General features: G+C 37.0%; 1 protein-coding gene across 5 annotated transcripts in view; it reads right to left on the reverse strand.

Moving 5' to 3' along the window:
- The window catches only part of HMCN1 (hemicentin 1), a 512,408-nt gene that overhangs the window by 81,322 nt on the left and 408,107 nt on the right, over positions 1-22,979 (reverse strand). For all 5 annotated transcript variants that reach the window (XM_043486094.1, XM_043486095.1, XM_043486092.1 and 2 more), the window contains 12 exons: positions 18,342-18,538; positions 14,830-14,911; positions 13,126-13,262; positions 9,389-9,530; positions 7,737-7,881; positions 7,225-7,352; positions 6,780-6,936; positions 5,144-5,265; positions 4,780-4,944; positions 2,608-2,715; positions 2,031-2,168; positions 1,781-1,915 (listed from right to left, as the gene is read on the reverse strand). In XM_043486094.1, the coding sequence (XP_043342029.1) occupies positions 1,781-1,915; positions 2,031-2,168; positions 2,608-2,715; positions 4,780-4,944; positions 5,144-5,265; positions 6,780-6,936; positions 7,225-7,352; positions 7,737-7,881; positions 9,389-9,530; positions 13,126-13,262; positions 14,830-14,911; positions 18,342-18,538 (1,656 nt within the window). The remainder of the gene's footprint in view (positions 1-1,780; positions 1,916-2,030; positions 2,169-2,607; positions 2,716-4,779; positions 4,945-5,143; positions 5,266-6,779; positions 6,937-7,224; positions 7,353-7,736; positions 7,882-9,388; positions 9,531-13,125; positions 13,263-14,829; positions 14,912-18,341; positions 18,539-22,979) is intronic.

Here is a 22,979-nt window from a genome sequence, read left to right on the forward strand (position 1 = left end):
CAGACCTCTTAACAATGCAGAGTCCTGGGCTCTTTTCTATCCAAATACTCATCCAGTCTTGTGGACTGAAAAACCCTAATTACTTCCAAATTTGTATCTTAGACTGTCCTTCTCCCTTGATTCCTGAATTCATAAATAATCAATGCTTTTTGACATCTCTGCTAGGATTTCTAACAGTTTCCCACATCTAACATGATCAGAAATCATGTTTTCCTTCCTCCAAAACCAGTTCCTTTCCTTGAAGCCCCCATAGCACTATCTCTGCTCAAGCCCAAGCCCAGGAAACATCATGAACTCTTCTCTTTTCCTGACCTCCCAATCTGATTAATCAGCAATCCTGGCTATTACATCTCCAAAAAAATTCTTGATTCTACCACTTTTTTTTCATTTACCCCTATAACTCACACACACACTCCCAGCCAGACCATATCGCATGATGCCTAGAGCAGCGGTCCCCAACATTTTTGGCACTAGGGATTAGTTTCTTGGAAGACAATTTTTCCATGAACTGGGGAGGGGGGCTGGTTTCGGGATGATTCAATACATTACATTTGTTGTGCACTATATTTCTATTATTATTACATCAGTTTCACCTCCAAACATCAGGTCTTAGATCCTGGGGGTTGGGGACCCCTGGCCTAAGCACTTTACTAGTTCTTCCAGATATAGTCTTGAGCTTTCTCTAAATCATCACCTACATACCAGCAGAGAGAGCTTCTTAAAACCAAACAAATGTCTTGGTTAAATCCTTGAAAGCCTTCCAATGCTGCACAGAAAAGAAAATCTTACCCCTCCCTCTGGTCTTTCAGGTGCTCCATGCACTGGCCCCACCTTATTTTCTGATCTCCTTCCCATTTTGTCAGCCTTCCCACGTTCACCACTGTCAGCCACGATTCTTTTCCTACCCTTTCCTGCCTCGGGACCATTGTACATGCTGCCTTCTCTTCCGTGGACACCTTTACATGGCTCATCTTCACTCATCATGCAGATCTCAGCTCTAATGGTGCCCCCAGAAAAGACTGGTTTTGTTTTTTCCTTCTTCACAGCATAAAAGTATTATGTCTGTAATGTTCAATGTATTTCTACTTAACATCCCAATAAATGTTTATTAAAATTGTTGAAAAATATAAGGAAATTAGATTTATAACCTGCAGATAAGTAAGTGAGCTTTACTACAGTTATTCATTCACCCTAGGAAAATCACACTACAAGGAAATTCAAACCAGCCAATGTGAGCTGAGTAGCTCAGAACCCATTTCTAGGTCAGGTTTTTATCCACAAAAGCAATGCATGCAAGATATGAACATTACATCAAGAAAATGTAAGGTCCTATGAAAAAAAAAAAACCCACTCTCTTATATATTTTTTCTCATCAAGTTGGTTTACTTGCAATATGATTTACTTTTTGGTTTCACAACTATCATTTTGTAAAATTTAAAACAATTATGATTTTTAAGTGGATATTACAATCCAGTGTTTTGTAATGTGTACAGAGAAGCATTATGGAGAAAATGGTTTTAAAAATCACCTTAAATATGTGCTATAATAGAAGTACCAATTTCACAGAAATTTAAAATATGAGATGTCTCGGTTTTCTTATACAAATAATGCCCCCAAACCACCCAAGCACTAAACTTTTTTCTTCAAAATAGTAAGAGAACAGAAATAGAATAGAAGACAAATAGAATAATGTAAACTAAGACTATGAAGGACTATGACAGCATCATTATTTGACATAATATGAATTTTGATAGGCACTGCTATAAGCATATTTACGTACCTTGGACATTCAACTTGATTTTGCCCAAGGCTGTACCAGCTGGATTCTGAGCCACACACAGGTAAGTGCCAGCATCCTCTCTGACAGCTCTGGAGATCTGCAAGCCGCCACGGGGAAGAACTGCATGGCTTCTACCTACGTCACGGTTATTAGAACGGGGTTAGAAGAATTTTTCCTTTTGTTAAAAGAATTATACTGACTTCTGAATGATAAAACTGAGTTGTCATGATTGTCTTGAGAGAAACAGTACCTGAACTGATGACACTGATGCCTTCTTTTTGCCAAGTGATGAAAGGACTGGGTGTCCCTGTTGCTTCACAGGGTAATAAAATGGGATTGTTTAGAATGACGTCCAGCTCACTTGGCTGAGGCTGAATGACTGGAGGCTCTATAAGAACCAATCAACAGAAATGTTGCAAGGACACGAGTTAGTGGCATAAATGTCTACTGTAGCCGTAAGGTTAAACCTGTCTGAATTCGTAATTCCAAAATATTAGTGATTTCATTGCCCCAAGGAAAAGCACATATCAGCCATATCACGTTGCTTTTTGAGTCTTGTTACTACAGCTAGTTTCCTTTAGAAGAACTCCAGAGAAAAGACTAAAATCAGAAACAGGTTGTAAAAATTCAACGAAAATAATTTAGAGGTTGTTCAGCGTGGTTTGTCATCTGTATGCTTTCTTTAGTCTGCTGAAGAATATCTATCAGCTTTCATGTCCCCAAAATATTACTGTGGTTTATGACCCTAGACAGGACCATCTTTGAAGAAAAAAACATGACTTAAAGAGATAACAGCAAGATTTTAATGAATAAGTACCCTTTCATACCTTGGACATGAAGGCTCACATGTCGATGTGCAGAACCAGCTGAATTCCTGGCAACACAAGTATATCTTCCAGCATGGCTTAGTTGAGTGGCAAGTATTTCAATTGCTCCTAAAAAGGAAAGAAGAATTTTATGCATAGGGCATCCCTCTTTTTATGGTTTGATAAACCATGTCTCTCTGATTTTTGTGTCTCTGTCCCCCTTGCGTGGGGGTACTTGGCTTGTAGTCCTACTTGTATTCCCTGTGCCTACGTAGCACAGAACTTTTTTTTATCCTAGCACAGAACTTAAAAAAAAAACAAAACACCATTAACAGCTTTATTTAGGCAAATTTTCAGACTATAAAATTCAGCCATTTAAATGTACAATTCCATAACTCCTGGCGTATTACAGACTCCTGCAATTATCACAGTTTAATTTTAGAACATTTTCATTATACCAAAAAGAAATCTCACCCCATTTATAGTCCTGCCTCACTCAACCCCAGAGATCACTAATTTACTTTCTGTCTCTAAATATCGACCTCTTCTGGATATTTTACCTAGATGGGATCATACTGAAATCTTTTGAGTCTGACTTCTACTGTGAGCATAGTTTTTGAGCTATATCTTTTGTAGCATGTGTCAGTATTTTTGTTCCATTTTATTGTTAAATAGAATTCCATTGTGTAAAGTGATCCCCATTGTTTATCCATTAACCAGTTAATGGAAATTTACACTGCTTCTCATTTTTGGCTCTTGAGAAGACTGCTACACGAATATTTGCATACAAATCTTTGTGTGGACATATGTTTTTATTTCTCTGGGAAGATACCTAGGAGTGGAGTTGCTGGGTCATAGGGTTAACTCTTTCTGAGAAAGTTCTAAACTGTTCTCTTAGCACAGTACTTTGTGGTGAAGAGTAGTTAATTAAATTTTATGATTTTACTTGCTACCCATCTATGCAGATTTCTGAGATAGCCAACATACTTTGCTATGAAAGCCAAGTTCATCTTTCATTATTTTCCTTCTTTTGAAGAAATAAATTCTCTTTAACATAAGATGTACATACTCATAAAGCCCCAGGATGTTCAGGATCTTAGTTGCTACTTTTCATCTCCAGTGTATCTCCTCAATGCAGGATGAATTTTCAGAAACACAAATGTGAATTACCTGCACTTTCATTTAGGTGAATTATTTTTTCTTTGTAATACATAAAATTTGCAGAGCTTAAATTTTATTAATGGTGTTTACAACCACCCTCAAAAAACAGCCACATCATAACACTTACCACCCAAACTTACTTGTTAAATTATAGAAAACTTGAAAGCAGGAACCCTGTCTTAGTTTTAGATCCTCAGAAATTTAGTGGAGTACAGAGCCCATTTTAGGTACTAAATGTTTATTAAATGAATGGACATTCTACTTGGCCAAAGAGGTGTGGTTCACCCAAAGGCAACCAGTAAAAATTTTAAACCATGTTGTTGTTTAGTTGCAAAGTTGTGTCCGACTCTTTTGCGACCCTATGGACTGGGCTTCCCGGGTGGCCCAGACAGTAAAGTGTCTGTCTACAGTGCAGGAGACGAGTTTGATCCCTGGGTTGGGAAGATCCCCTGGAGAAGGAAATAACCCACTCCAGTATTCTTGTCTGAAGAATTCCATGGACAGAGGAGCCTGGTGGGCTGCAGTCTATGGATTGCAAAGAATTGGACGTGACGGACTGAGTGACTACCACACACATGTGCTGCAGCCCAATAGGCTCCTCTGTCCATGGGGTTTCCCAGGCTAGAATACTGGAGTGGGTTGCCATTTCCTCCTCCAGGGGATCTTCCCGACCCAAAGACTGAACATGCGACTCCTGTAGCTCTTGCATTAACAGGCGGATTCTTTACCACTGAGCCACCAGGGAAGCCCTTCCAAACCTTAGGTTTAGAAAATATGCACATAAAATCTAAGTGGTCATGCTGAATATATGTAGATCAGTTTTAGATATTATTTATTATTTTGTTTTTAGGTTTTTTTCTACCCCTTTCCCTCATTGCCCTCCCCATCCTAACTGAATTTTTTCCCAAATGCCTAAGCCTAGGAATATTGATATTTTTTTTCTTTTCTTCTAGTGCAACGAAAGTCCAAATAAGGCCATCCATTAGTAACTAACCCAATCAATATCTGTGTAATCACTGAGCTGGGTCTTACCTGAGGACAGAATTCTATAGCCCTCTCCTCTGGGAAGCAGCCTTATACCATTCTTCATCCAGTGAATTGAGGGAAACGGAACTCCTGAAGCGGTGCAGGTGATCACTGTGGGTGTGTGTGTGGTCACTAGGAAGTCTGTAGGCTCATCAGCAATGGAAGGTGGAACTAAAAAGCAACAACGAAAAGAAAGAAAACTACATGTTTCCAACCCTGACAGATTTCCAAAGCCTGCTCATGTATCTTCCTCTTTCTACACTGAAAGTGAATGTTTGGTAAGTGGAACAGGAAGCCCCTTTGTGAAGTGGTGAAAAGAAGAAATGATATCATTTAATAACTTTCAGTCCACACACTAAGCCAGTTCTACCTTGGACAGTGAGATCCACAGTCCTCTTGTCCTCTCCGGCATCATTTGTCACCGTGCACTCGTAGGCCGCAGTGTCATCCACAGAAGGGGAAATAATCACTAGTGAACCTGAAGAAAGGAGCCTAGAAGAGAGATTTCAAAGCAATGAGGTGCTATATATCAGTTTTCACAAATGTTTCTAGTTGGTTCAACATGGTACCATGTTGTGAACTGAGGGAAATGGAACTCTTTCCTCAAATGTTAAACTGAGCATCATTTTATGTATCAAACTTTAAGTTTATATGGCAGTGAGTTAACAGGGCCTCAGCCTCAACATTTGCAGGAAGCAGTGGTGTGGAATGATTGCCTTATGAGGGAATCCTGCATTTTCTGAATGCTGATAGCATGACCAACCATGCTCTCCTAGGTGAAATACAGTGAAATGAGCACATTTGATGATAGCTGCTATTTACTGACCACTGAATACATTCCTGGTACTATCTCAAATGTTTCACATAGATTATCTCTAAATTTCACATTAACGCTGCAGCTTGGTATTTGATTATTTCCACTGACCGATAGGTAACTACAAGTCTGTCTTGCATCTTTCCCTACTTCACATGTCTCCTTAAATGTGGTAGATACCTTGGAGATACACAGTACATAAATTAGAATCTAACTTGAAATAAACTCCAAACTTAAGTTATCTGAATCACTTCAAATATACAAAAGGCTGAGTAAATACATATACATTATTTAAAGTAATCTAAATAAGAATATCTGTTTTCTTACCTCAAACTGTGCACTGATGACTGGGAATAATTTGATTCAGTGGGAACATATTTGACCTGCTTTTTAACTCAAGGGCATGGGCATTTTCCACATAGAGTATACTTTCAAGTCATTAAACCCCCAATGCCAAAAGATTAAAAGGATGAGAAAGAGACACAACAGATTTTCAAGTGAAACCCTCCTAATTTCATATTTCCAGGTGTAACAGAATCGATTTTTATCAGGATAGGTCTATGAAAACTCTTGTTTTTAGTGACAAGGCAAATCTTTTGACAAGATATCTATTAACTTGAGATACAAGAAATGATGCTCATCTAAGGAATCAGAAATCCACAGTATTTTTAAGGTTAGCCTTTAAAAATATGATATCATAGTAAGAAGAATGATAGTAAAGCTGAAAGAGTACAGAAAATTGGAGAAACTGCTATTCTTCATCCTTATACGTGCTGCCAAATCCATACACTGTATTTGAAGGTATAAAATCTGATTTTTATTCTTCAACTAAAACTTGTATTATTTTTCAAGAGCACTTTTTCTCTTATACCAAATGATGTTTTATCCTTTGTCATTATAAAATTACAAAAGGTGCTAAAAACAGCAGCAGAATGGAAATCTAATGCTACAGAGCTCACTGACAGTTATCCACAGGGCTTATGGTAAGAGAAGTTGTACCTATAATTCAGAAAAAAATACTTTAGATTGAAAAACTAATTCAATGCTAAGAAAAAAATAATACACTCTCTACATACTAGCTAGTTCATACTTTATATATTTTCTGTCCCCATTGATAAAGTGAAAATGTTAATTCTTTGAAAAATATGTTTCTAAATTGCTGGTGGAATTTTCCAGGTAAATTCCTCCTTACCTGTATGAATTCTGATTTTGATCCACATTCAGAAGATGCCCGTTTCTTCTCCAGTTGACTGATGGTTTAGGTATGCCGGTAGCCTCACAAGCCAGAGTGGTTTGAACATTTACTGTTACAGTTATGTTGGTAGGACCCAGAGCAATGGATGGAGGAACTAAAACAAAGTCACCAAGTGAGAGAGAAAACACATTCAGCAAACAGTATGCCATTTGAAGTATCTCTGCCAAACTGAAATTAATCACTGATAACTTACTTTACATTGGTGAACACAATAAGGTTCTCTGAACTTACATAGTGCTGTGATAATGCTATTCGCCATGAGTCTTGATTGTTCATAATAGAGCGCTAGACCTGAAGGTCTTTGTGCTATGACCTCACTGGTTTAGGCAACCAAAGAACGCTTGACTCTAAGACTGGATGTTGTTCATAAACGTATATTTACCATGGACCTGTAAATCTATTCGCCTGCGATCTGTCCCAGCAGCATTGGTAGCCATACACAAATATCGCCCACTATCAGTCACTTGTGCCGACTGGATATGAAGGAATCCATTTTCCAAGATGGAGTATCTACAAGAAAGATCACACGTGAAGGTCTCTGGATGAGTCTTTCTGATAATGCACATTTTAACTGAAAGCATTTTAAAAGACTCAGTTATCCATTTTCAGTCCTTTTCCTGCTTCAGAAATTTGTAATACCCTTGGTAGAAAAAAAGGATATTCTGCAAAGAGGTATAGCAGATGGACTTATGATCTTGGATACATTATAACCATTACATTTTAGATGCAAGCCTTGAGGAATTAGGGTTAGGGTTTTAAAATACTGAGTTTTGATTCTCATATTAAGATGAAGAGACTAATTTTAGAATGAAAAGACTCAAATAATGCATTGGATCAAATATTTAAAAACTTACATTTCAGTTCCTACAGTGTTTTTCATCCTTTTCTAGTTACCTTGCATGAGTCCCAGGTAGAACAGCTCCATCCTTTCTCCATGTTATCCTTGGGGCTGGCACACCTTCCGCAAAGCATTCCAATACAGTTGACTTATTTAAGTGAATGACAAGACTCTGGGGGCCACTCTTTATGCTCGGAGGAACTGTAAAAGAGATACATGTGGAAAATTTCATTTATATCAGTAACACAGCCTGAACTAAGACTGACTAGGTAATAATACAAGCTGAGATTTGAGTCAAATATATGGCTTTGCCTACAGCTAATTCAGGTTAATATAAATAGAATTGGGGTTGAATTCCTAAAACCTTATTCAAGATAAGATTTTATTTAAAAATTTACACAAAAGTGAAGAGTTAATAGTGGGGAGAGAAAGTGAAAGTTAAGTTGCTCAGTCGTGTCCGACTCTTTGTGACCCATGGACTGTAGCCCACCAGGCTCCTCCATCCACGGGATTCTCCAGGGAAGAATACTGGAATGGGTTGCCATTTCCTTCTCCAGGGGATCTTCTCGACCCAGGGATCGAACCCAGGTCTCCTGCATTGCAGGCAGATGCTTTAACCTCTGAGCCAATCCTCTTCCCTAATAGAAGACAGGGCTTTAAATCCCTGATATGGTGTGTGAAGGGCTTCCCTTGTGGCTCAGCTGGTAAAGAATCTGCCTACAATGTGGGAGACCTGGGTTTGATCCCTGGATTGGGAAGATCCCCTGGAGTAGGGAAAGGCTACCCACTCCAGTATTCTGGCCTAAAGGATTCCATGGGCTGTATAGTCCATGGGGTTGCAAAGAGTCGGACATGATTGAGCGACTTTCACTCACTCACTCATGGTGTGTGAAGTCTGTCTTTCTAAGGAAGAGGCTTGAAAAGAGTAAAAAAAAAAACAAAAAACAAAAACAAAAATCAGCTCTGGTATGATACAAATTAGAGATGATATTTCTTATTTCTCTTTGGCCAAATAATGGTCAGAGAATGTTAACACTGGAACAACTTCGCTTTAAATAAGGCTTAGAAAGTGGGCTGTTTTAGAAAAACACATCTGTGATTAATCATGCAAGTCTCAGAGCATGTATTTTACTAATCACTGAGTTCACATGGGAATAGAAAACTTGAATTTTAATTTTAGTGTTAGAGATATTAACTGCCTGGGTCATCCAACTTGTAAAATTTCATCTATTAAAACATCAGATGAACGGTTTTAGAAAGTTGGTGTCATATTCCTGAAATTTGGCAGATTTTAGTGTTTAGATTTTATATTTGAGAAAATTACAGTTCCATGGCAGTCTCTGTCTAGCACATATATAATCAAACCCCAACTTCAATAAAAGTGACTAAATAATTGGCTACTTGTCACCCAGAGATTTAGTATATTAACTTCTCCAGTGGCTCTGATCTGAATGATACAAAACATCAGAATATGCTGATAACAATTGGACATGTATTGTTCTCTAAGAGAAATGTATCTTTAATTATATTTTTGAAGTTGAGTTAGTTTGAATATAGCTATAGCACAAATGTCACACGCTGTCTATGTCAAAAGAAATAAGATAAGCACAAGAATTTGTTTAGTATGCTCATAAAAAACAAAAATGTTATATCTTTGAATGTCCTGTCTAAATTTTTTGATTGTGAAACAGTGGTTAAGCGTTCTTACCATTGACAGTGAGAATAAACTCTCTTGTAGTCTTTCCCGCAATGTTGCTGGCAACACAGGTGTAATTGGCTGTATCACCTAGATCTGCGTTATTAATTTGCAAGTATCTCCCTCCAGATAGGATTCTTACTCGAGGTGTTGCCTGGATTCAACAAGTAAAATTTGCCATTAAAATGTCAGGAAAATGAAATAAGAATCATCAAAAGTAACTAAACAGTGAACTGTAGCATACCTGTCTCCCAGTATCTTTGTCTGCTCCCCCTACTACTATCCTGGTATCAAAAGCTCTTGGGAGCTACCTCTATGAGTGTAGTTAAGGCAAGCGCACAATCAGTGACGGCCGCAGTGATCCACTCAAGGGTGGAAGAGTGTTTCAAGTTGGGCCCATGAGAGCTCCCTGCAGGACACTTCTCCAAGTGTTGGAACAGGCATATTTTTACTGGAATCTGATAGTGAGGATGACATAGGCTGGTGGCAGCTGTACCACCATGTGCGGACAACTTGCTGTGACTCTAAGACACAAGCAGAACTGAGATAAAGAAGGAAGGACAGAGATGTTTGACTACATAATTAGAGCCTTTGGATAATGCCCAAAACTTAAGTTCACTGATTTTTATTGCTAATATCTTCCCCCTGCTCCCAATTAAGTTGTTTACAGTCTGAAGCCTGTTACTTAAAGCTGAAAGTTTCCTGATAATAAATTAACTTTGGTTAACTTGAAACAATTATCCTTCAACATTTAAAAAATAAGTAAATAAATGATTTTTCGTCTACAAATATTTGTTAAGCATATATTTTGTGTCCAGGCATGGGACCAAAAATTATGAAACTATAGAGATCTATATTGAGAGGAAATACTGAAATATAGTGATATCTACTCTATTATGTCCAATTGAGGATTGTTCATAAACTTTTAAAAAAATGCCAGGTAGCAACAAAGGCTGATATTTTCTGGTTGTGCCAAAGTGGATCTACTTTAGGAAGAGTCCAAATGAGATTTTTCTACCATATGGGTTCTGTCCCAGATAAACATATATTTCTAGTGAAAAAAGTTGTTCACACTAAGATGTACAGTTCAGGTCAATTTATCTTTAAAGTCCACACGTTATCTGTAGGCCTTTAATTGCTACAGGGGCCATTAGTGGTAAATTTTTATTATTTCTAATGAGAACAGGTGAGTTTTTCAACATACATAGTAAGTTCTACAAAACATATTTTAATTTTTAAGTTCAATATGGGTATAGCAGGACTTTATGCTACTAAAAAGTTCTGAGTTGATTTTCATGTCTTTCTTCCATGAATATCAGTACGTTCTGCTAATTTACTCAGTCTCACTATACCTTCTCTGGTTCTCTTCCCACTTACTGCCAGTGATTCTTCCAGTTTGATTTCTTTCCTTACTCTGAGCAGATGACCCTGTTTCCTACTCCACTGAGAAAATCAAAGCCAAGAGCCTGCAATTTCTTCCTATCATCTTGCATATGAATGCATCCTTCCTTCCTACACTTCCATCTCTGTGGAAAAAGGTCATCCCTTCAGTCCAAGGCTAATCTCTTCATCTGTCACCGGGGTCCCATCCTTTCCCTACTCAACACACTTGGTTCTCTATCTTCAAACTCTTTTTAGTAAATAAGAATATACAAATCTCTTTTGTATTTAAATAATAGTCCACAACCATTTCCACTTCCTCTTCTTTCACTCTCCCAACAACTGTAACATGTCTTCTACTTCGATCACTCTACTGAAGGTTGCTTACATCTTGAATCACATCTGTGTATTACCCAAAGCCAATAAATACAGTTTTCTTTGTATCTTGACATGAACTCTGTTAACTGTTAACAGAGTGAACTCTGTTAACTCTCTATTTCTTGGCTTTCAGTACACCAATTTATCCAAGTGTTCCTTCTCAGTCCCACTTTTCTCCTCTTTTCCTTTGCTTTTAATCGTCAATATTGCCTTAGGTGTTATTCTCATTTACAAATCTTCTCACACCATGCGCTTTCTGGTTGACCTCATACAAACCTACAGCTTCAACAACAGGCTATACTGTTGAGGACCACCAAATCAAATATATTTATATTTGATTTGGTGGTCCTCAATAGCAAAATATCTAAAACTGAACTCATCTCTCTCTCTTTTTTTTTTTTCCATTTACTGTTGAATTCAGTCTGTTCCAGCACTGACATCACTTGGTCATATCTGAAATTAGATTGATTTCTCCATCATTAATATTTACTCAGTCCCTGTCTGAACATCTAGTGGTCTAGAGTGAAATGCACACATGGGAGATAAGACTCTGGAGGAAAAGTCAGAGCATGAAGGGCTTTGTAAGCAAAGCTGGGCAACTGAACCTGAAACTCGAAATCTATGGAGAATCATCAAAGGATTTTAAAGGTCTACTTCAACCCAACCAAGCTACCTGCAGTTCCTGAGACAACAGCATTCCTTTTCCTGTAATGTCTTTGTACATACTATCACTTGTGTTTGGAGTCCCCTTCTTTCTCACTCAACATTTAAACTGAACTCACACTTTCCAAGAGGCTCCCCTGGGCTATTCTTTACCCTTCAGTCTGGGTTACTTGCTTCTTCCCACTGTTTCCGCTCTGTATATCCCTCTAAGATAAAATTTATCAGCAGTATCAATGTTCTATAATCTTTGATGTACTTCTGTATATTTTCAGATAGTCTATGAGCTCCTTATGGATCAGGATTATTGTCAGGAGCAATCACAATGCACATCATTACAGCAGGCACACAATAAAGAGAGAAACTGAGGCATGGGGCTGTTAAGTGATATGCATGATAATTAAACATGTTAGTAACTCTCAGAATCCAGTCTGTGTTTAGTGTTTGTGTGATGTGATCATGGTTAAAGTCTCTCTGTCTTAGGTATTAGAGACATAATTTCCTTTTATTTAGACTCAGTGTATCACAATTGGTTATACTAAGAGGATGAGGAAAAAGAAGGATAAGTAACTACTAGGATAAGGACAATCTGAACATTCAAAGTCAAGGCTTAGAGCCAATCCTAAAAGGCTACTTAGGATCCTAGGCCGTGATACTCTATGGCAGCAGACAGGCATCACCAGAGCATGGGAGTCTCACAGAGCCAGTAACTGTGTTTCCAAGATTTCAGTCTAGACTCCTGGTATGGGAAAGACTGAAGGCGGGAGGAGAAGGGGACGACAGAGGATGAGATGGTTGGATGGCATCACCGACTTAATGGACATGAGTTTGAGTAAGCTGCAGGAGTTGGTGATAAGACAGAAAAGCCTGGCGTGCTGCAGTCCATGGGGTCGCAAAGAGTCTGACACGACTGAGTAACTGAACTGAACTGATTCACAGTTCCTTGGGGTCACTCCTGAGGTGCAAGTTTAGATCAAGGAAAGTCAGTAACAGGTTTGCCCAGGGACTTGGCAAGACAAGTCAGTTCTTTTGAGACTTTGATGGTTTCTTTTCTTTCAAGAAAAGACACGAGTGTTTCAATCCAAGTTTAATTTACCAGCTTCAGGCGATACATACTTAGGCCAATTTACAGAGTATGTGAATCAAAATACCTGTCTTTTGACTCGTAACTAGCTACTACCTACACCAGCAAAGGCTGAGAAAAGAAGGCTGACAAAAAGACTCTGTGCTCAGCCCTGCAATGCTGAATAACCAGTAACCTGATGTAGAAGGACTCTATAGCTGATTTTTTTTTCCCTCAAAATGAATCTGTGGAACTTGGCAAGACTTACCTGTAACCGTTCTCCATTTTTAAGCCAAGTGATTACAGGTGGAGGCACTGCATCTGATTTGCATTCCAGCGTCACTTGTCTGTTCCGTAACACAGTGAAGTCCTGGGGCTCACCAGTTCCAGCAATATTAGGGGGTACTGGGTGGGAAAACAGATACACCAAAGGCTTTTAATAAATGAGATGGAAAATACTCTGGATTATTTTAGGTGTTCACCAGTGTTGTTTCTGCTGTATGAAAGAAGCAGCATAAATTTAAAATGCTGCTCATTCAATTTATAGTACCCTGATAACAAATAGTGAATTTTTTAAATCATACTCAGTACTTAAGTACCTTAAGTAATGAAATTCTTCCAATAGCCGCATGAATGATAGGATAAGTAATATAACCACATTTTATCACCATTTAATAGGTAAAGAAACTAAGGCCCAAAGAAGGGATTTTTTTTTTGTCCAGGTCTACACTTGGTAATAACTTTCTCTGAACATATTTTAAAACTTTCAAATTAGGTTCTATCCATCATAACAAACAGAAATATATAGATTTTTCTTAATAAGCAGAAAGGAGGGCAAAAGAGGGGTAAGGAATTAAGAGGTATATACTACTATATATAAAATAAATAAGCTACAAGGATATAAAGTAAAGGGAATACAGTCAATATTTCATAATAACTTTAAGTGGAGTATAATTTATAAAAATTTTCAATGACTATGGTGTACACCTGAAACTAATATAATATTGTAAATCAAATATACCACAATTTTAAAAGTGTATATTTTTTATGTGACTGCTGTATACACAATTTACATGTCAATTGGTCTAATTTGTGTGTAGGACTGGTGGGGGCAGGGGAACACTCTTACATTACACCAGTCCTACAGTTTGGATTGCTTAGTGATTTAGGCTATGAGGAGATAAAGATCTTCTATTAAGTTCTTTAAATGTTCCTCTCTTTGAAGAGTAATTTCCAGCTCTATGTCAAAGTAGGACCAGCTACAGTCTAATTGGCCCAACTTTTCTAGAAGGTAATTTGGTCTTGAATATGTGTGTGTGTGTGTACATGCATATGCATATACTTACATATATTCAAGAAAGTGGATTTATAGAAATTTATTAAAACAAAATAATTAAAAATAGGCCAACACACTTATATAAGGATGTCTATAATAGCGCTGCTTATGTTGGTGGAAATACAGAAACAGCCAAAAATAAGGAATGTATTAAATAAGTAATGGTATGTTCATAAAATTAGAAATCATGCAACTGCTAAAAAGTAATGTTATAAAAATATATATTTTTTGACATGAAAACATGTTCAACATGCCACTGAGATAAAAAGTTAAATACTGTATGCTGCATGATCACGTTCCTGTGACAATATTTATATGTAAAAAGGTCTTATTCTTGTGTGATGAGATTATGAATACTTTTATTTTCATTTTTACTCTAATTTATATTCTATGATTTAAAATCAATGAATATGAATTACTTGTGCAGGAACAAAACATATAACTCAAAAATCCATTAAACTACTCCTATGAACATATCATCAGTCAAATATAAAAATCAAATTTGCAAAATACATATTTCCTAATATATAAACATAGTTTTATGATGTGTTGGATAGCTGCCCTATCTTCCATAAATTATGCCTTTTAATTAGGTATAAGTGTATGATGGACTGCAGGACATTTTGCCAACGTTACCGTGCACTCTCACTAAATACTCTTTATCATCATCTCCTGCAGGACTGGATGCCAGACATGTATATCTTCCTGTATCTTCCACCTATAAAATTCAAATAAGTGAATTACACAAGGTTAACAGGCTAGTTTTGATGATGAGAATAAATATCCATTAGAACAAATGTAAAGGACTCACACAAAGCAAGATATCATTAATATAGCACAATAATTAAAATTTAATAAATGTCTTAACATTTGTATTTAGCACTCTGATACTGAGCATGGCTCAGCATCTCTGCTACACATAAATCTATGTATCTGACATAGATTTAAGAGGGTTTCAGGGCACCTGTTCCCAATAAAATCTCTTTTTTGTCAAAAAAAACAAAAACAGGGTTTCAGTATTTGATCTCAGAATGTTTGCATGTTATATATGTTAATGATGTCAGAAAAGGCAGATACATATAGAATACAGCACCATATGTGACACAAATACTACTCAGTATTTTTTGAAGAAGTATTTATGAATTTAAATTGCAGATTGCAAAATTCTACTGGAGGCTTCCTGAAGCAAGTAAAATACATTAACCAACCAACCAACCAACCAAAGTAAATAAAAATCAGGTTATTTTAATAAAGAACATTAATACCATATTTTTAATATTCCTTGATATACATAGTGAAACAATATAGCTATGTTATGTAATTTGGCTGTAAACAGGTCAGGCTGACAGAAAAATCTACTATTTTCTGACTAAAACCAGAAACATTTCTTTAAAAATCCCCATGTATGGTTTCCACTGAAGTGTTAGACTTTATTCATATTTGACATTGTGTAAACACAGTCCATGCTTAAATAAGTGAAAAGTATACACTGAAAAACATATGATCTTACTACTGTGAAAAACATATTTTGAAAAAGTAGAAAATCCTGTTTTCATCTATTACTTGAATACTCCTAGAATATTGAGAATTTTAAAATTCTTACATTCAAAACTGACTTTATGGGTTATTGAAAAACTTTTTTTTTTGGTAAGGTGCACAGACTCCACTGAAAAAATTTTAGATTAGCATGTTAAGACTAGTATATCTGGAAAATTACTAAATATAACTTTAGAAGAGTGACAGCCACATTGTCCTTCAATTAAAGAATTGAAAGGGATGCACTACTGCCTGGAGAATAATTTCAAAGTTGCTCATCATACCTTGAAAACCTCTAAAAGTCAGCTCTTCTCCACCAATACAGTCTATTCCCCAATTACATCGCCCCCTCCACTGGCCCTGACTCAGCCAAACTTGCACCATCATTCATGACTGTTCTTAGATCTCACCTCCTCCAAGAACCATTTCCTGACAACGTACACCCTTCTGAATATTGATAATTACTATCAGTAGCTACATTTTCTAATGTGTGTTCTCTTAATAGGGTGTTTGAAAAATTATAATTAATCGGGTTTTTTAGAGAAGGATTTTGCAGTTATTGACATGCATTATAGCTCACAAAGGAGAGAAAGGTACAGTATATAGAGTTTTTCCAACCTGTTTTGTCACAGAAGAAGAGTTTGATGGAAAATGTCTTAGCAAACTCTCGTCTTTCACCACACAATTTGGAATTTGCAGAATATCCATTATGTACCAGGCATAATTATGTGCAATAGATACATACACAAAAAGACAAAGTTCAGGTAACTAAGGTATAATTTAGTAATAAGGGCTCTGACAGAGAGAAAATAAAACACAGAGGAGCAGAGGAACCCCTAGCAGTCTTGGGACTTGATAATATTTAATTTTTTAATTCTATAAGGTTTTAATGGTTTTCTATTGTTCCTTTTCCTAATTTTATCATGTGTGTGGTTTTACTTTTCTTAGACAACTGAAAACTTCTTGAAGGCTGAGAAATGTCTTATGTACTACATTTGTGTTCTTCACAATAGCTAGACTATGTGGGTCACCGTTTAATCCTTGATGGAAACTCTGTCTTGTTTAACATAATGTTTCATTTTCACATTTAAGACCTAATGTAATGTGGCCTCAATCTCTCCTTAGAGCTTTATTTACCATGATTCCTTTATATTTATGGTTCTAGTGCACACTTCACTGTCTCCATGCTATTCCTTAAGTTACAAAATTATTTTGCTTCCCTTTTGGTCAGTTGAAATTATAGCATTCAAGTATTTTGATTCAGCAAGTGGTTTGACAGTGTGACCTGAGTTTTTTCTGCGTTGCTAAAATGGTTGATGGAGAGAAGAGGGAAATGGAAGGTGTGTTCTCTTCAATGTTAGAAACAAGAGACTTCCACTGGCTACGCTGTTGAACCAGACCCAGGATTGAGATCAGTTCCATCACTGAGCAGTGATAAGTACTGGACAGGTGAATACTTAATCCTTCTCTGTTTCTGGATTTGTAGAAAGGGGATAAAGACATTGCCTCACCGAGTTGCCATGGTAGCCATGGGTGTGATAGACCTCATAGCCCAACATAAGACTGAGGCAATTCATAACCCTCAGCTCTCTTTTCTAGCTCCCTTTCTGTTTCCTCAGTGAAAATATACATGAAATGTGATTAAGACAACAGAAGATGAGATGGCTGGATGGCATCACCAACTCGATGGACATGAGTTTGGGTAAACTCCGGGAGTTGGTGATGGACAGGGAGGCCTGGCGTGCTGTGATTCATGGGGTCGCAAAGAGTCGGACACGACTGAGCGACTGAACTGAGCTGAACTGACTGAATATAAATACCTTTAAAGCAATGATGATTATAATAACAATAAGAGCAGCAGTAACAATAATCATTTTAACTCCATTTCAGCATCTCTCCATGCCTGTGGCATCCGTCTAAGCACATCACTTTAGATTATCTCTAAAGCCCTAAGGACATAAGTTCAGCATTGTTCCTATTTCCATCCCCAGTTAACAGATGAAGGCATCAGAGAACATATGGATAATTTTTGTAACATAAGATTTGCCTCTGTTTGCAGAAGAGTATATTGTTACAATAAGACACCCTGAGACATACCTTTCTTTAATATATTTACACTTCAGATTAATTTCCTTAAACATAAACTAAAAGAACAGTCAATTCTATTGAATTGACCATTTTTGGAAAAATTCCATCTCTTCAGATTTTCATGTCTGTGAGTTCATTCTGAAGATCAAAAGTTCCCTTTGAAGCCTCTTATACACATACATTTGACTGCTTTTTGCCATTTCTATAAAGGGCCACATGGCACAAATCAAGAGCTTCAGGAAATATACTATCACTTATGGCACTGTGAAAACTTGAAAAAATTAATATGAATGTATCTTGCTTTCTTCTACATTTAATCTGATAATTTTACTTCTTCGCTTTAGTCATGTTACCTTGTAAGTGTCTATTCAGTCATGCATGTCATAGAACAAATCTACCCTTGCTAAAGTCACAGAGATCTATGATATACTCAGACTCCAAGACAATTTCTCCAACACTGCCCAGAGATTAGCAAGTAAGAAGTTTAACCTAGGACAAAATAATCATATGAACTCTGAACTAACCTGAGTACTAGATATTCGAAGAACCTCTCCTCCTCCAAGAGTCTGCATCTGATCCATCTGTGGAAGGGGTCGACCATCTTTCATCCAGGTAATCTTAGGAGCTGGGATTCCAGAAGCCATGCAGGTAAGTTCAAGAGGATTATTAACAATTACTGACATTTCTATGGGTTCTTCAGATCCATTGATATGAGGTGGTTCTATTTAAAAGGAATTAAAGACAACAACAAAATAAACTTGCTGTTTGATAAGATACTGCAGTTTAGAAAAACTTTTAAGAATTCAACTCAAATTTATCTTTGTACAATACAAATTGATTTGGACAAGAATACCAAAATGATAATTCCTTATTCATTTTGGTATTATTAATGAGATGTTATTTGTCATTGGCACTATTTTATTTTACCGTAGTTTAGTTTTAGTCGCTCAGTTGGGTCCAACTCTTCGTGACCCCATGGATTGGAACCCGCCAGGCTCCTCTGTCCATGGGATTTTCCAGGCAAGAATATTGGAGTGGGTTGCCATTTCCTTCTCCATTATTGTAGTTTATTGAGGAACAATTTATTAAGTGTCAGCACTATATAAAGTCTTTGTGCATTATCTTTTCACTGGCACTATTTTAAAAGAGACAGATCATTCTTATAATAGATCATGAAGTAAGCCGCAAGCCATCAAAGGTAATTAAAGCTCAGCAACTGAGATTCAGATAATTAGAGCAGTTTTACTTAACTGTAAAGATTTGAAAATGATAAAAACTGAACCCATCTTGTACTATTTTTTAAAGAGTTACTTAAATATAGTAGTGTGTTTTTGCACCTTTAAAATATCTATTGTTTCTGCAAAAGCAATGAGCAAATGCTATGAAATTTTGCAATCATCTTTTCCATGAAGAACTTTAAGAGGAAACAATGACTAAGCAGAAGAAAAACAGTTACATTTGGAGACTATTTCTGCATAAAACACATTTGTTATGTCTGGGCAGAAATAATTTCCTCTTTTGTTATTTATACTTCTAAATTACCTTTCTCAAGAGGATGTTAAAGAATCTAAACACTTGGAGGAAACATTAAAGTTTCTTAGTCCAACTATTCCTAAGTTTAAGAATCACTTTAAAACAGATTTCCCTTACACTAATCATTCAAATTTTCTATGAAACTTTCCAGCTTACTATTTCACAAGGCAGCAAAAATAGCTGTTGGACAGCTCCAAGGATTAGCTCTGTGTGTGTGTGTGCACATGTGTGTGTGTTTTAAATCAGGCACATAGTTTAGAGCAGAGGTTCACAGTAGGAGACAGAGAATCTGGAATCAAACAGCCTGATTTTCATTCCTGGCTCCAACAATTATTAGGTTAGTGTATTTGAACAAATCTTTAAAAAAAAAAAAGACCACACTATTATTTAACTAAGAGAATTGTGAAGATTCAATGAGATAATCTATAAAGTATATTTCTTTTGTGTTTCTGAATCTGTTTTGTAATTAAAGGTTTATTAGTATAATAAAAACTTTCTTAAGAAAGTTATAACTACTACTAAGTATACTACATCTGTTGGTGTTATTATTAAAAACTGCCTCCTAGATTTCTTAAAAAACTAGGAATAAAACTACCATATGACCCAGCAATCCCACTACTGGGCATATACCCTGAGAAAAACCATAATTGAAAAAGACACATATTTGAAAAAGCAATCCCACTACTGGGCATATAGAATTGAAAAAGACACATGTACCCCAATGTTCATTGCAACACTATTTATAATAGCCAGGATAAGGAAGCAACCTAGATGTCTGTTGACAGATAAATGATAAAGAAGTTGTGGTATATATGATGGAATTCCATTTGAACTATTTCAAATCCTAAAAGAGGATGCTGTTAAAGTGCTGCACTCAATATGCCAGCAAATTTGGAAAACTCAGCAGTGACCACAGGACTGGAAAAGGTCAGCTTTCATTTCAACCCTAAGGAAAGGCAATCCCATAGACTGCTCAAATTACCGCCCAGTTGCTCTCATCTCACATGCTAGCAGAGTAATGCTCAAAATTCTCCAAGCCAGGCTTTAACAGTACATGAACCGTGAAATTCCAGATGTTCAAGCTGGATTTAGAAAAGACAGAGGAACTAGAGATCAAATTGCCAACATCCGTTGGATCACCGAAAAAGCAAGAAAATTCTAGAAGAACATCTACTTCTGCTTTATTGATTACGCCAAAGCCTTTGACTGTGTAGATCACAACAAACTGTGGAAAATTCTTCAAGAGATGGGAATACCAGACCACCTGACCTACCTCCTGAGAAACCTGTATGCAGGTCAGGAAGCACCAGTTAGAACCGGACATGGAACAACAGACTGGTTCCAAATAGGAAAAGGAGTACGTCAAGGCTGTATGTTGTCACCCTGCTTATTTAACTTATATGCAGAGTACATCATGAGAAATGCCAGGCCAGATGAAGCACAGGCTGGAATCAAGATTGCTGGGAGAAATATCAATAACCTCAGATATGCAGATGACACCACCCTTATGGCAGAAACTGAAGAGGAACTAGAGAGTCTGTTGATGAAAGTGAAAGAGGAGAGTGAAAAAGCTGGCTTAAAACTCAACATTCAGAAAACCAAGATCATGGCATCCAGTCCCATCACTTCATGGCAAATAGATGGGGAAACAATGGAAACAGTGACAGACTTTCTTTTCTTGGGCTCCAAAAATCACTGCAGATAGTAACTGCAGCCATGAAATTAAAAGACATTTGCTCCTTGAAAGAAAACTATGACCAACCTAGACAGCATATTCAAAAGCAGAGACATTACTTTGCTGACAAAGGTCTGTCTAGTAAAAGCTATGGTTTTTCCAGCAGTCATGTGTGGATGTGAGAGTTGCACTATAAAGAAAGCTGAGTGCTGAAGGATTGATGCTTTTGAACTGTGGTGTTGGGAGAAGACTCTTGAGAGTCCCTTGGACTTCAAGGAGATCCAACCAGTCTATCCTAAAGGAAATCAGTCCTGAATATTCATTGGAAGGACTGATGCTGAAGCTGAAACTCTAATACTTTGGCCACATAATACAAAGAACTGACTCACTAGAAAAGATTGATGCTGGGAAAGATTGAAGGCAGGAGGAGAAGGGGATGACAGAGGATGAGATGGTTGGATGGCATCACTGACTCTATGGACATGAGTTTGTGCAAGCTCTGGGAGTTGGTGATGGACAGGGAAGCCTGGCAGCCTGCAGTCCATGGGGTTGCAAAGAGTTGAACATGACTGAGTGACTGAACTGAACTGATATATACATATAGATGTAGATGTATATACATAGTAGAATGTTACTCAGCAATAAAACAGAATGGATTTGAGTCAGTTCTAGTGAGGTGGATGAACCTAGAGTCTGTTATACAGAGTTAAGTAAACAAGAAAGAGAAAACCAAATATCATATTAACACATATATATGGAATCTAGAAAAATGCTATTGATGAACCTATTTGAAGGGCAGGAATAGAGATTCAGACATAGAGAACAGACTTATGGACACAGCAGGGGTTGGAGAGGCTGGGACGGACTGAGAGAGCAGCACTGAAATATATACATTATCACAAATAAAATAGCTAGCCAATGAGAAGCTGCTATATAACAGAGGGAGCTCAACCTGGTGGTCTGTGACAACCTAGAGGGGTGGGATGGGGTGGGAGGTGGGAAGGACCTTCAAGAGGGAGGGGACATTTGTGTACTTATGGCTGATTCATATTGATGTACGGCAGAAACCAACACAACATTGTAAAGCAATTATACTCCAATTAAAAATAAATTTAAAAATACTGCCTCCTAAAATTTGTACCTATGGTCTTTGTTTTCCTTTCTGGAAGAAGGTAATATATTTTAATTAAGAACTCAGAGTTTCTTAACTATTGTCCCATATGACCACTCTTTTTCAGTTTTATCCATATTATGATATATTGTGGTCAAGATACATTTTCTTAAGTGCAGTTTAGATCAGTCCAAGATTCCCTGTTTAAAAGATGTTAGTGTCTCCATGTTGCTCACTGAATTAAATAAAAACTCATCATGGTTTCCAAGACTTCTACAACATAGCTTCAATCTCTCTTTATAATATTATTTATTTTTAATACACTTTATGTAACTTAGATTTCAAATTAGACTACTACTCTCCCTCAACAAGTTCAGTTGCCTCTTGCTCTACAACAAACTCTAAAATTTCTATCCCTTTAACAGAAACCCACTCCAGTATTCTTGCCTGGAGAATCCCATGGACAGAGGAGTCTTGCAGGCTACTGTCCATGGGTTCGCAAGAGACAGACATGACTTAGTGACTAAACCACGACCACCAATATTCATAGTATGCTATTTGTATCACTCAAAAGCATTGATCGGATTCTCCATTTGACTATAGGCAATTCTTTATTCCTCTCACTTTTTTGTTATTTACTGTGGGTAAGTCACTGTGGATACAAAGAGTAAGTAAGTATGGCCTTTATCCTCAAAAGATTATAGTACCAGATTTAAAGACTCAGCAATAGCAGCAGCAACAGAAACAGCATGTTTCCAACGGTTTCAAACCCCAGCCATCAGATCTCACATGTGTTAGGTGATTGCAAACACATTTCACCCTGTATCCTGTCACTAGTGAAAG

This window comes from Cervus canadensis, chromosome 13, assembly GCF_019320065.1.
Source record: "Cervus canadensis isolate Bull #8, Minnesota chromosome 13, ASM1932006v1, whole genome shotgun sequence".
NCBI lineage: Eukaryota > Metazoa > Chordata > Mammalia > Artiodactyla > Cervidae > Cervus > Cervus canadensis.